Below are 15461 nucleotides of genomic sequence, written 5' to 3'. Positions count from 1 at the left end.
TTACCTTTAGGAAACTGATAGTCTGCCAGAAAGAAAGTGAGCTGTTTTAAAAGACTTCCACCAAAGGAGTTTCCACAACATTCTTGATGTCTTGTTTAAGGAGTTCTTTCTTACATCTCACCTAAAACCCACTTGCTATAACAAATGTTTACATTCTTTACCGTTGAGGAGCACCTGCTTGCTTGTGCATGACACACTGTGGTACCAAGTCTTTGTGGTTTAGCATATGGCCCAACATGTTAAGGGTCTGCAGTACTCAAAAGAAAAATGTTGAAGAAACAAGTAGTAAGAATAAGTGCATTTCAGAGATGCGAATGGTGTTGAGTTACATGTGAGTTACATGCCTAGTCACTGTGGGGCCTGTGAAAGTCATCACCTTTTTTCTCATCATTTCTGCCTCTGCATATTCTGTCTTCAGATTGAGAACAGCTGCTACTATCCTCTCTTTAAGATCATTTATTGTCACTTCTCTTCCTTTTATTTTTTTTTTTTTTATTTTTTTAAAGATTTTATTTATTTTTTATTTTTTCCCCCCAAAGCCCCAGTGGGTAGTTGTACGTCGTAGCTGCACATCCTTCTAGTTGCTGTATGTGGGACTCGGCCTCAGGATGAACGGAGAAGTGGTGCCTCGATGCGCACCCGGGATCCGAACCCGGGCCACCAGCATCGCAGCGCGCGCGCTTAACCACCAAGCCACAGGGCCGGCCCACTTCTCTTCCTTTTAAAGGCTGCAAATAGTTCTAGTTCCTTTCATCTTTCTTCAGACGTTTTATTTTTCATCCTGTTAATCATCTTTGAATCTCTTCTGAATCCCTTAGGGGTTTTATTTTTCCTCAACATTCCTTTTCAGTTTAGAAGTACAAAACTGGACACAATGCCCTGAGAGTTTCTGACCACTTTTGAGTATTGTAAGAGGAAGATTTCACACTCATACATGTGCCAGTCCATTTCTTATAACCTTAGATTATGTTTGCTTTCCAAAAGTATAGTCATATGGTGCTGACTGGCTTTCAGATTTTTATCTCCTATGACCTTGATCTTTTCCTCTTATGTTTATTTATAGCTTGTACAATCATCATCTTTTATTTATGGAGTTTATTTTTCTTGGCTGGGTAGATTGCTTTGTACCGTCTCATTGAAATTCATTGCCTTTTTTTCTGATTACTTCACCACTTACTCAATGTCGTTTCCATTCTTATCTTCCAGTGTGGCCATCTCATAGGCTTCATATTGTCTGTGCTGTTCAATTCAGGGATGCAGATGTTAAAAAAAAAAGAAGAGGTTGGAAACAGTGTCCTAGAAACAATGGCAGAACTTGATTTGTTGATGTTTCTCAAAACTTAATCTGATGAGCAGCCAGGCCGAGTGGTAGAGAGCTGTCTGTGTTCTCTCTTTCCATGCCTTTTGTACTCCTAGGATCTGTTCCCCTCATCATCAACGTTGGGTGCCTGCATCTCCACACAACTGTGCCAGGGAACAAAGAAAGCTTTGTCAGAGCAATTCATCTTGCACACTGCTGTCAGATTTAATCTTAATCACTGCGTTGTTCATAACTTTCAACGGCTCCCCATCGCCACTGAATTAAATATAAACTTTCTAGTCTGGCATTCGAAGCACATTTTGACCTCAGATCCCTCTCTGATCTGATTGCTTATAACTGTTTCATACAAAATGAACCACTTGCCGTTCCCTGGATATCACTCACACTTTCTAAAGCCTTTGGTGTTTTGTGTTGTTTGCTCTGCTTAGAACACTCTGAAGCTTTTCCATCTGCTGTCTGTCTATTAACACCGTTTAAGACCAATTTCTTTCATGTTCTTTTCTTTCTGAATTTTTCCAGGTAGATAGGATCTTTCCCTCTCACCCTCCAATCTTTATATTCTTAAGGGTACTTATTATATTTTGTCCTTTGTTATAGCTATTTCTGTGCTTTTCTTATCCTTTCTGGTAGACTATACCTTTTTTGAGATCTGTGTCTCCTTCATCTTGGTAACTTGGATGTACTTAGTATGTATTTGCATAAGTAATTGCATAGACTTACATTTTTTCTTATGGTATTTATGGGTATAGGCCAAATAAATGAATTAGATTGAGCACATTATATGATATATTTGATTTAAATTCTAGTGTAAGCTCCTTAGCAAATCGCAGACTGGTAGCAAAGTTTGTGGACTGGTGGCTGCTCTACAGTTTGAGTAGCATTGTTATAGTTTACTTTTTCTCCCTTAAAAAAGTTCTGGAAGAAATTAAAGGTTTATGGTGATTTATTGTATTAGTCATTAAACAAAAATGGCTAAATGCAGCAACTGCTTGATTGTGTAATTAAAGTTGTACTCTAAAAGCCATTGTGTAATTGACTTTTATTGTCTTCTAGAAACTACCCAACTCTGGCCAATATTGAAAGGAAGAAAAAGTTAAAACTTGAAAAAGAAAAGCGGGGAGAAGTATTGACGACGACACAGTATGGGTAAGTTCGTTAAAATTGCTTATATTCTCAATGCCTATTTTAAACAAGTGTCCTTAAAAATAATAAAAAAGGGCATACACCATAATCTTTTTTTTTTTTTTTGTGAGGAAGATCAGCCCTGAGCTAACATTCGTGCTAATCCTCCTCTTTTTTGCTGAGCAAGATGGGCTCTGAGCTAACATCGATTGCCAATCCACCTACTTTTTCCCCCCGCCCCCAAAGCCCCAGTAGATAGTTGTGTGTCATAGCTGCACATCCTTTTAGTTGGTGTATGTGGGACGCGGCCTCAGCATGGCTGGAGAAGCGGTGCGTCGGTGCATGCCCGGGATCTGAACCTGGGCCACCAGTAGCGGAGCACGCGCACTTAACCGCTAAGCCACGGGGCCGGCCCTCATTTTATTTTTTATTGAAGTATATTTTTAATATAAGTAAAATATATAAATCTTAAATGTACAACTCAATGAATTTATACATATATACCCATACACATACCTACCCACCTATGTAACTCCCACACGGATTAATAATATACAGAACATCTTCACCTCACAAAGCTCTCATAAGCCCTCCCTAGTTCAATGCCTCCCCACAAAGGTAACCTCTTTTCTGATTTCTATCATCATAGATTTATTTTGCCTGTTCTTGGAACCTTGTATAAGTGGAATCATATAGTATGTATTCTTTGGTCTGTGATTTCTATGGTTCAGAATTATTTTGTGAGATTCATCCATATTGTTGTGTGTAGCTGTAAATTGTTCATTCTTATTGCTGTATAAACCTCAATTGTGAGAATATATATCCATTCTACAGTTGGACATTTGGATTGTTTCCAGTTTGGGCTATTATGAATAAAGCTGCTGTGACCATTCTTTACCTGTCTTCTGTGGACACAAGTACTCATTTTCGTTGGTTTTTTATATGTGTGTGTGTGTGTGTGTGTGTGTGTGTGTATACACACTCAGTCATAGGGCATCTATATGTTTATCTTTAATGTTAGTAGATACAGCCAAACAGTTTTCCGAAATGGTTGTATCAGTTTACACACCTACTAATTCTGCATCTAATTGCTCTGTATCCTGATCCATGCTTGGTCATTGGCTGATCACACCTTTTCCTCGTGTCATACCATTTCCCTCATTACTAGTGATCTTGGTCATCTTTTTGTATGCTTATTGGCCATTTTGATACTCTCTTGTGAAGTTCCAGTTCAAATCTTTGACCAGTTTTGGGTTTTTTTTTGTTTTTTTTTTTTTTGGTGAGGAGGATTAGCCCTGAGCTAACATCTGTTGCCAATCCTCCTCTTTTGGCTGAGGAAGATTGGCGCTGGGCTAACATCTGTGCCCATCTTCCTCTACTTTATATGAGGGACACCTGCCACAGTGTGGCTTGATAAGCGGTGCGTAGGTCTGTGCCCGGGATCCGAACCTACATACCCAGGGCCACCAAAGCAGAGTACGCAAACTTAACCACTTCGCCACCAGGCTGGCCCCAGTTTTTAATTGGGTTGCTTTTCTTGATTTGTAGGAGTAATTTACGTAGATACAAATCCTTTTTTGAGTAGTATGTGTATTGCAGATATAGTCTTACAATTTGTGACTTGGCCTTTTTACTCTCTTAGTGGGGTCTTTTTTTTTTATACAACAGTAAGTGTTAATTGCTCTGACATCTGGGGTCAGCTGGGGTTCAGTTAGGTATATCTCCTGGTCTTGACAAGGCTCAGTCACAGCTGGGGGTTGGTTAGCTGATGGCTGATCTAGCCTGGCTGATGGCTAGTTACCATTAGTACCATAGTTACCATTTCTGATACTCTTCATTCTTTAGTGTAGATCCATCTTTCCATCTGATACCATTTTCCTTTTGCCTAAAAGACCTCCTTTAACATTTCTTGTAGTGAGGTCTGCTGGAAATGACTTCTTTCAGCTTTTTGTGTCTGAAAAGGTCTTTATTTTGCCTTCCTTTTTGAAAGATATTTTTGCTGGATATGCAATTCTAGGTTAACAGGATTTTTAAAAAATTTATAGTAAATTTATAGATTTCGATCTTTTTGAAATATCTTCCATGTCTAAATTTTTTGAACATATGGAATATAGTTATAATAACTATTTTAATCTCTTTCTCTGCTAATTCTAATATTTGTGTCAGTTCTGGAATAGTTTTGATTGATTAAATTTTCTCCTTATTACGGGTCATCTTTTCCTGCAGTATTTCATGCCTGCTAGTTTTTTATTGGATACTAGACAGTAGAAACTTTGTTGGTTGCTGGATATTTTTTGTATTCCTATAAATATTCTTAAACTTTTTTCTAGGAACACAGCTAAATTACTTAGAAACAGTTTGATGCTTTTGGGTCTTGCTTTTAAGATTTGCTGGGTAGGACCAGAGCAGTGTTTAGTCTGGAACTAATTACTCACTACTGAGGCAAGACCTTTTGGATATTCTGCCCAATGCTCCATGAATTATGAGGTGAGAACAAGAAATATTTGTGACCCTGTGTGAAGATTAGGCACTGTTACTTCTAATCTTTTTGGATGGTTCTTTCCAGGCCCTTGGGTAGTTTCCATGTATATATATGTGCTGATCAGTCCTTCTCTTATATTCTTCCCTGCAAACTCTAGATATCTTGGTTTCTCTGGAGTCTCAGCTCTGTTTCCTCAATTCAGGAAGTCTGCTGGACTCTGAGTTCTCCCTGGCTGCACTACGGTTTGAAAACTTTTAAGGCAGTAAGCTAGGACGGTTATAGGGCTCACCACTCATTATTTCTCATTTTTGGAGATCACTGTTCTTGTTACCTGATGTCCAGTGTCTTAAAACCTGTTGTTTCTGCATTTTGCCTGATTTCTTGGTGTTTCAGGTAGGAGGATAAATTGAGTCTCTGTCACTTTATTTTGGCCAGAAACAGAAGTCCCTAATGGTATCTTTTTTTTTTTTTTTGGTGAGGAAGATTAGCCCTGAGCTAGTAACCGATGCTAATCCTCCTCTTTTTTTGCTGAGGAAGATTGGCCCTGGGCTAACATCCGTGCCCATCTTCCTCTATTTTATGTGGGATGTCGCCACAGCAGGGCTTGACAAGTGGTGCGTTGGTGCATGCCCTGGATCCGAACCTACGAACCTTGGGCTGCTGAAGCGGAGCGCACGCACTTAACCACTATGCCACCGGGCTGGCCCCCGTAACGGTATCTTTTGATAATAAAATTCTTAATTTTCATGATGTCCAGTTCATGACCAGTGCTGTTTGTGTTCTGCTTAAGAAATCTTTGCCTACCCCAAGGTCATGAAACTATTCTTCTGTATTTTCTTCTAGAAGATTTATTGCTTTACCATTCACATTTATGTCTAGAATTAATTTTTATAGTGTAGGGATTGAGGTCCCCCCCCACCATATGAATTATGGTTGATCCAGCACCAATTGTTATACCGTGCAAACACCAACCAAAAGTAACCTGGTATAATAATATTAATATTAGACAAAATAGATGTCAAATCAAGAAGTATTGCTAGAGACAAATAGGGACATTTTATAATGTTAAAAGGATCAATGCAACAGGAAGACGTAACAATCCTAAATCTGTATACAGCTAGTAAGATAACTTTAAAGTATATAAAGCAAAAATTATTGACTGTCTCAAAGGAGAGCTAGATAAATTCACAAAATTGAAGATTTTTAACACATCTCTCTCTGTGATTATTAGAAGATAATCTGTAAGATTACAGAAGATTTGAATACAACCAACCTAATCTAGAATATTTCTGTACCCAACAACTTTTTGTTTACACAAAGAATACACATTTTGCCAAAAAGATCATATAACAAACATCAACTGATTTCAAAGGATTAAAACAATACAAAAAATAACTTAATTTTGACCAATGTGAAATTAAACTAGAAATCAATAACGAAAAGATAACTAGAGGGGGCCGGCCAAGTTGCATAGCAGTTAAGTTTGCATGCTCCACTTTGGCAGCCCAGGATTCGCAGGTTTGGATCCTGGGTGTGGACTTATACACCACTCATCAAGCCATGCTGTGGTGGCGTCCCACATAGAAAATAGAGGAAGATTGGCACAGGCTCAGGGCCAATCTTCCTCACCAAAAAAAAAAAAAAAAAAGATAACTCGAGAAACCCCAAATGCTTAGAGAAATTAAGCAACACTTTTAAAATATAAATTACTAAAACTGACTGAAGAAATAAAAAATCAGAATAGTTCTATATCTATTAGGAAAACTGAATCCATAATTAAAAACCTTCTTACAAAAACTTCCATATCCAGATAGCTTTACTAGTAAATTCTTCCAAACATTTATAGAACAAATGCCAAGCTTACAAAAACTCTTCTAGCAAATAGAAAACAAGGGAACACTTGCCAGCTTGTTTTAAGTGGCCAGTACAATCGTGATACCAAAACCTGACATTACAAATAAGGGAAAATCTCAAGTGAGTATCTGTTGAGCAGAGAGACAAAAATCCTAAACAAAATGTTAGCAAATCAATCTGGCAATATGAAAAAAGGATATACATCATTACCAAATGGGATTTATTTTAGGAGCAAGGTTAGTTTGGTATTTGCAAATCAAACATTATTCACCCCATTAACAGAATGAAGGATTTAAATGGTATGATTACCTTAATAAATAAGGAGAATTTTTCTGATAAAATTCAACACCCATTCATGGAAAAAACTCTCAGCAAACTAGGAATAAAAGATAATTTCCTTAATCAAATAAAGGATATCTAGGGGGCCGGCCCCATGGTATAGTGGTTAAGTTTGCCTGCTCTGCTTCAGCAGCCTGGGTTCATGGGTTCGGATCCCGGGCGTGGACCTACATCGCTCCTTGGCCATGCTGTGGCAGCGACCCACATAGAAAGTAGAGGAAGATTGGCACAGATGTTAGCTCAGGGCTAATCTTCCTCAAGAAAAAAAAAAAATAAAAAATAATGGATATCTACTAACAGCCTACAGCCACATCATACTTAATAGTGAAATACTGATGATTTTCCCTCTGAGACTGGGAACAAGACAAGGATGTCCACTATTGCCACTTTTATTCAACATTATATTGGAGGTCCTAGACAATGTAGTAAAGCAAGAAAAAAATAGAACATATAAAATTTGAAAAAGAAGAAGTAAAACTGTCAGATTCTGGAGTTGACATGATTTTGTATGTAAAAAATCCAAAAAAATCTACAATTAAAATTAAGTGAATTTAGCAAGGGTGCTGAATACATTAATATGTATTTTAAAAATCAATTGTATTTCTGTATACTAGCAACAATTAGAAAGTGAAAATTTAAAAGATACTATTTACAATAGCATCAAAATATCAAATACCTAGGAATACGTCTTACAAAAGATTTGCAAAACATCTGTACTGAAAACTACAAAACATTGCTCAGAAAAATAAAGGCCTGAATAAATGGAGGGATATATAGTGTTGATGGACTGGAAGACTCAATATGAGTATGTCAGTTCTCCCCAAATTGATTCCAATCAAAATCCCAGCAAGTTCTGTTTTTGTTTTTTGTTTTTGTAGAGTGGTAGAGTGGAGGTAGTACTGATAAGCTTTAAAATTTATATGAAAATGCAAAGGATCTAGAACAGCTAAGAGAGTTAAAGTGATCAAGTTAGTTTGGTATTGGCCAACGATAGACAAATAGAACAGAATAGAGTCCACAACAGATCAACTGATAAACAATCACCTGATTTATGAGAAAAGTCACAGTATGATGCAGTGGGGAAGGACTAGGGTTTTCAGCCTTTCATTTTAAACTTTTCTCCCTGTATGTTTAAAAGTGTACTCTGGGGGCCAGCCCGGTGGCGCAAGCGGTTAACCGTGCGCACTCCGCTGCGGCAGCCCAGGGTTCACCAGTTCGGATCCTGGGCGCGCACTGACGCACCGCTTGGCAAGCCATGCTGTGGCAGCATCCCATATAACATGGAGGAAGATGGGCATGGATGTTAGCCCAGGGCCAGTCTTCCTCAGCAAAAAAAAAAAAAAAGAGGAGGATTGGCAGGTGTTAGTACAGGGCTGATCTGCCTCACACCAAAATTATAAAAATAAAAGTGTACTCTTATAGAATATATAATTTGGTCTTATTTTTTTATTATCTAGGCTGAAAATCTTTATCTTTTAACTAGTGTTTAGTTCATTTACATTTAACGTAATTACTAATACAGTTGGGTTTTAGTCTACTATTGTCCTATTTTTTTTTTTTATTTGTCCTATTGGTTCTTTGTTTCCTTTCTTGCCTTCTTTTGGATTAATTGAATGATCTTTTAATGTTCTATTTTCCCTTCTGTTAGCTTTTTAGTTGTAATTATTCCTTAATCTCTCCATGTGCATCTACATTTTTAGTTACATTATACTTTGTGTAACTATTTTTGTGTTGATTAAATAAATTTTTCCTTTTAAATGATTGTCAAGCAATGATATAACTGCTCCCTCAAAGGTGGGGTGGAGTGCAAATACCAGAGATACCACTTTTTCAGTGAAGTCTTACTGATCTCATCAGTTAGGAATTATCCTAACTCACTACTTATTAATGAATACCTTAAAGATGATCATTCAAAGGCCAGCTGTGGTCAGGTGCTATAGGAGCAGGATACAGGGAAGGCATCTGTAAGTGGGAGCCTAAGGAAAGTGGCATCTGTTCATTATCCTCATGGGAACAGTGGGCCAGAGGCAGAAACTGTATTCGTTTTAACTGTGATGACACTGTTGCGGTATTAGCCTGACATCTGTGGTTGCACATTGGAAATTGGTCCATGGTTTTCTGCAAAATTTGGACTGTATATATGACTTTTTGGATTGAGACTCTGTAAGAATTATGATGACCCTAAAAGTATTAAGAACCTCTAGATTGCAGCGATATTAACAATATGTTGGCTTAGCAAATTATTTAGAAAATGCTATGAGAATAACATTTATTAAAGGCTCAATGTGTTACCTTGTTCCAGATGCAAAGCACTTTATATTAATTCTCTCTATGTCTCTATGATTCCCTTTCTACAGATGAGGAAGTAAACAGACTCAGGGATATTAATATTATCCAAGAGACACAGCTAGTAAGTGGCAAAATTGGGATTTGAACCCAGATTTCTAATTCTATACTCCTAACTGCAGCCACCATTATTAATGAAAAAAATGAATTTTGCCTGATAAATGACAAATTAGGAAAAACATGTGTATCTTTGTGAAAACTCAGCCCCACCAAAGGATACTTTGTATTATTGTCTATTGAGAATGTATGTAATGAACCTTTTTTTAATGACCTTTTTTCTTTCCTGCACATAGTTTGCATTAGAATATGCTCACATAGGTATTTGTTTTCCTTTTAAGAGGAGTAATTGTAGTGGTTGAGAGGGCACTTGATTTGAGCTAGCTGTGAAATTGTGCTCAGTCTGTGATCTTGAAGTCATCCCCCTGTAAAGTGAAGAGAATAGTACCTGTCTGGTCTATTTCAAAGAGTTGTCATGAAGATCATACAACTTAGTGTATTTGTAAATGCTTCAGAAACTTGAAGTTTCCTTAAAAATAAGAAGACAAGAGTTAATACACTTTATAAAGTTTAAGAAACACTTTTATTTTCTGTGCAATAGGAATGCGGGAAAGCTGCCAATTAAATTCCCCTCCTGTGATTGTGTCCAACAGAGCCCAGTTTCAGAGGGGTTAAAACATGAGAGGAAATGTGCATGTTGGACTTGATGAAGTATGGTATATTGTGGCGTGTTATTTTTTTAAAGTTCTGCAATAGAGTTCTCTGTCTTTGGAGGCCATTGAATTTATTTTATTCTAGTCTCTTTAATGTGCTAGGCTACAAGTGATTGATTTGACAGCTAGGTTTCTTTTGCATTCAGTAGTCTTTTTCAAATTTTTCTTGAAAGGTCAGTGCCTTTTATATTAAGAATTACATTTTTCTTACTCCAGCAAGATGAAGGGGATGTCCAGACATTCACAGATGGCAAAGATCAGAAGTCCTGGCAGACATCACAAATGGAAAAATGGCCGTGCTGGACGGAAAGCAGACATTGGATCAGGCAATTCCTTGTGTGATTCGAAGCCTGAAGGTCCACCTGAGGCAAATGCAGACCCTCTGGGCGTTTTGGTAAACACGGATTCTGGTAAGCTAGATAGGAAAACAGCATGTTTAAAAGTGTATAAATGATGCTGAAGTTGATTCTTCACAGCATTGTTTGTGGAGAGTTTAATGGCAAATATGTAAAAAAGTAGAATGATACTTTTGTTTTTATTTTTAATACAAGTGTCTTATCAAAAACCTCATTTGAGGACATCTTTCTTGAATCTTGGGGATGGGTGCATGAGTCAGGCAGGTTATGGAAAAAGATTATATTTATTGGATAATTTCCATAGTATGATGGAACTTGCAAATTTTCTTAAGATTGTTCTGAATGTATTGATGCTGTAGATTCAAATTTGCTCAGTTATGTGAATTTTTTTCCCACCTATAAAATAGTAATTCCAGTGGAAGCCGGTATTAATAATGCTGCTGAGTGTGAACATAATCTCTTTGGGTGAAATATTAATTCATTGTATTTGAGTAATACTGTTCTTCCTCAGAACATAGAATATACTTATATGTATTTATAGTTTATCCTTGAATTCCCTCTAGAACTTATGGGACAAGTTTACTCTTGCTTATAAGTTTAAAAATTAAAGGACCAAAATACTGCTGTCACAAATACCAGTCAGCCTCTGAGGCTCCATTTTCCCTTGTGAAAAATGAAAACGTATATGTAAATATTTCTACCATCTTTCCTTCCAGTAACATTGTGAGGCTTTACCTAATTGCATGTACATCCTCTTCTGCAAAGGAGCATTATTAGTGAGTGGACTGATGTTACATTGGAGGTTTTGTTAGCAGGCTCTGTTCAGCTTGGAAGACAGTAGCTTCTATGATAATCACATGACAAATGATTGAACTATGGATGGCCAGAAACTGGGGGATAACTAATTCACTGACCGAATTAGGATGGAAAAGGATCTTGGCACAAAGGACTGTTGGGCTAAGAATAATAAGATAAAATTTAGTAGGAATAATAATAATAAATTAACACCAACTAACACTTACTGAATAAGGTACTTACTATGCTCTAAATGTTTTATGTATGTTAACTCTATTCCTCATAACAAACCTTTTACCTATGTACCCTTGCTACCTCCATTGTAGAACTGAGGAGCACAAGGTAAGTAATTTACCTTAGTCATGCTGCTAGTTAGTGGTGGAGCCAGAGTTTGTGCTTAGGAGTCTGGCTCCACTTGTACACGATACATCCTCTAAATGTGAAGTCTAAATTTGTCTAAAAAATATCGTATGAGCCTAGGATAGTTGAGATGTGGGAGAGAGTTTAGAAAAGGCATCTTCTTGTCCTTGCTGATAGCAAAGAAGAGACAGATGACATTTTGGGCCAACACTGAGTTTACTCTTGAGCACTGATTTTTTTCCTTCAAAAAATGTTAGAGAGCCCACACCCTTCTTCAGATTTACAGTGTGTGACCTTGATGATAAAATACCATCTGCACCCAAATATAAACTTCGTCATTAGCATACTTGAAACATAAATATGAAGACTGCCATTATAATCAGTAAGTTACTGATTTGAAAATTATGTAGTTCTTCACTTTATGCAGTTTTCTAAATGAACATTTGAAGGATTCAGTCACGTTGAATAGTCTTTGTTGTTTTCGTTTTGTTAACTTTGGTAGAATGGGTAATTGTGTTTTCTCATTTTTAAAGAAATATTGCAGTGTATGTTAATCTGGTGAAATGCCAGTGAAAAGATGTTTATACATCTTGCTTCTAGTTAAGCCTGTATCTAGGTCTTCAAGAGACACTTTAGACATGAGAAATAGTAAATACCTTCATCCTCATGGTAGAAAGTCTTCAGTCAGGTTCCTAGGAGTAGTTGAATGACAGATCTCAAGTAATTTTGTTTTGGTTTAAATGTTGAAACCCTTAACTATACTGAGGATCAGAGAGGGAAACTACCTATATTGAGCATCAAAGATGAGAACATAAGTCTTCAAAATAAATATCTTACAAGTAAACTATAAATTTATAATATTCTTCTTCAAGGAAATCAAAATACCAATGACCAAATTATGGTAGCTTAATTTTACAGGAAAGATTCCATTTAAATTCATGCTATCCTTTACCTGGGATTTCTTCTAGACTTTTACATTTTCCAGATCAATGTTTAGACTGTTGGTTCTTCAACTTTTCACTCCAGGTATAGCTACAGAAAACCATTTTTTCACATGCCTTAAATATTCTCAGCATCTCTACTCTCCAGTAGCTTAGTCTGAGACCTGTTTGGAGGCAGCTTCCTTCACCTGGGGCGGAGCCAGCCAACCTTAGATCTAGTTGTTGTGCTCATTATTCAGGTTGTGGTGACAGGCCAGCATTGTGATAACGCAGCCCTGTTCATGCTCTCACATGGCTATTAACACTTTTCACCACTACGCTTACTTTAAAAATAAAGATCTCCCAATTCCTTACATTTTTTTGCCTTTATTCGTCTCAAAACCTTATCCAGACATCAGCATTCATGTTTTAGACAAGGTAACAGTTCTCGAGGATCTTTATAAACCTCGTATCATGCTTAGAAAATTATTGCCTGAGCTCACCTTCTTTTTGTGATAGTTGGTAGTATGTGAACTCTCATTAATTATGCAGATGCTTTAAACTGGGGATTGACATTTTTTCAAAAGGAAAGCCTGTCATTTGGAGTCTTCCAGCTTATCAGTTTTGAGTATGGCCTGTTGTCACTAGATTTCCATCATGGTGCTGTGTTTTTTATTTCCTTGTATGTTCTGCTAACTAGTTAACTCAAGGTGTTTTGTTTTTTGTTTTAAATCTTTTTTTTGGTATCTCATTTGTTAGGACTATGATTATTTTGTTGCTCTTGTTTAAATATGTATTCAACATGTTTTATGGCTTTCCTGGCCTGTGCTTTTAATGTCTTGTCTGAGCTAGAAAGAAAGGAGCTGATCAGTAATGTGGCACCGAGCATCTCTGACTGCAGTGTCTCGGCATCCGCAAAACAAAAGGATCCAACTTGTTAGTCATTCGTGATAATATGAGTATAGCTATTGTCATAGAACACTGGGACATCAGTCTAACTATGCACTGACACAAGCTAGGTAGCCTTCTGTTATTTGAAAGGTAGCTGTTAGGGCCGGTCCCGTGGCTTAGCGGTTGGGTGCGCGCGCTCCGCTGCTGGCAGCCCGGGTTCAGATTCTGGGCACGCACCGACGCACCGCTTCTCCGGCCATGCTGAGGCCGCGTCCCACATACAGCAACAGAAGGATGTGCAGCTAAGACATACAACTATCTACGGGGGCTTTGGGGGAAAAAATAAATAAAATAAAATTTAAAAGGTAGCTGTTAAAGTAAGAAAATAAGCTGGCCTACACATCAGCTGTCATGAATACCCCTTGTTAAATATCTGTTCTTGAGTGTCGTAAACCGCAAAGCAAAGTTCTTGTTTTTTAGGGTGACTTTTTCAATATATAGCGTTTTCTTTAGGAGACTTAATTTATAAATTTTCTTAGTGCAAGAGCATATAATTGTGTTTTGCTCCCTAAAGGCAATAAGAAATGGGGGGGAGAGCGGGAGGAGAGACAAGTAAAGAAATAAGTTGTAGCAAGAAGCCAGATGGCAAGTTTTTACAATTAGTGTTTAGAGTTGGGCAAGACATTCAAAGGGCAATTTTTTTTTTTGCCATTTTCATTTCAGTAGGGATTTACTGAGGTCCTACATTTTGCTTGCCTAGCACTATAATTCAGAGAAATCTCTCCTTGCCTTCATGAAACTTATAATCTAGTGATAATTTTTTAGATTATTATTTTTTTGGTCCGTGGGAACATGATGAATGAGAGAGAGAGGTGAGATTTACCCAAAGAAAAGTGTCACTCACTAATATTTTAATAGTAAGAGAAATTATTTGAGCTGGTGTTTTATAATCATTTTAAAGTTTGATTTTATCATCTCCATTGCTAATATTTTTATACTGGTATTTTTAGTTTAGAGAGATGTTTTGACTGTTTTTAGTAAAAAGTGAGTGAAGTTTGTTGAGTATTATTTTGTCAGCCAGTACAATGCCTTCAGCATAGTCTTTTCCAGATTGTTGCTAAAAATGCTTATGTTAGATAGAACTGCTAGGTGGATCTGAAGGACTTTTTGAGATGAAAAGTCACTGTGAGGATGTTTTGATAGTGCTGAAAGGATGATACCACGTTTCAAAGCGTTGTTACGAGTGCTGGATCCCCGAAGTGTACCTGAGGGGGAACAAAGTAGGGGAAGAGTTGTTCGGTTGTGTGAACTCCTAACTCTTACCCTTGGGGAGGCAGTCAAGTATAGTGAGCTTTGCAGCATTCCTAGTAATGAGTACACCAAACACCCGGATTGTGGTTTTACCATTCTCCAACTAAAGGAACCTTGGAGAAATGGTTGATTGTAGGGCTGGGACAGGGAAAATACAAGGTGAGCCTAGAGCATCTCATACAGTGCCAGAAAATAAGAAAGTACTCAAAAAACATCAGGATGTGGGCATGTCAGAAGGATATAGGGAACAGCTGGAAAGTGCTCCCAATGGCCAAAGTTGGAACAGTTCGAGCCACAAAATAGATAATAGTAGATTATAACCCAAAGAATAAAATAAGTATCCATGGGCCGGCCCCGTGGCTTAGCGGTTAAGTACGCACACTCCGCTACTGGCGGCCCGGGTTCAGATTCCGGACGCACACCGAGGCATCGCTTCTCCGTCCATGCTAGGCCGCGTCCCACATACAGCAACTAGAAGGACGTGCAACTATAACGTACAACTATCTACTGGGGCTTTGGGGAAAAAAAGAGGAGGATTGGCAATAGATGTTAGCTCAGAGTCGGTCTTCCTCAGCAAAAAGAGGAGGATTAGCATGGATGTTAGCTCAGGGCTGATCTTCCTCACACACACACAAAAAAGTATCCATGAGTCAA

At 37.6% G+C, this 15461-nt stretch overlaps 1 protein-coding gene across 1 annotated transcript in view; it reads left to right on the top strand.

Moving 5' to 3' along the window:
• The window catches only part of NUFIP1 (nuclear FMR1 interacting protein 1), a 45402-nt gene that overhangs the window by 16036 nt on the left and 13905 nt on the right, over nucleotides 1–15461 (top strand). Inside the window, exons 6-7 of the mRNA XM_004433634.3 lie at nucleotides 2375–2467; nucleotides 10391–10584. Coding sequence (XP_004433691.1) covers nucleotides 2375–2467; nucleotides 10391–10584 — 287 coding nt within the window. The remainder of the gene's footprint in view (nucleotides 1–2374; nucleotides 2468–10390; nucleotides 10585–15461) is intronic.

The sequence above is a fragment of the Ceratotherium simum genome, chromosome 10 (genome assembly GCF_057802395.1).
Source record: "Ceratotherium simum simum isolate JZ-2026a chromosome 10, ASM5780239v1, whole genome shotgun sequence".
In the NCBI taxonomy this organism is placed as follows: domain Eukaryota; kingdom Metazoa; phylum Chordata; class Mammalia; order Perissodactyla; family Rhinocerotidae; genus Ceratotherium; species Ceratotherium simum.
This window is presented reverse-complemented; position numbering and strand designations above follow the sequence as displayed.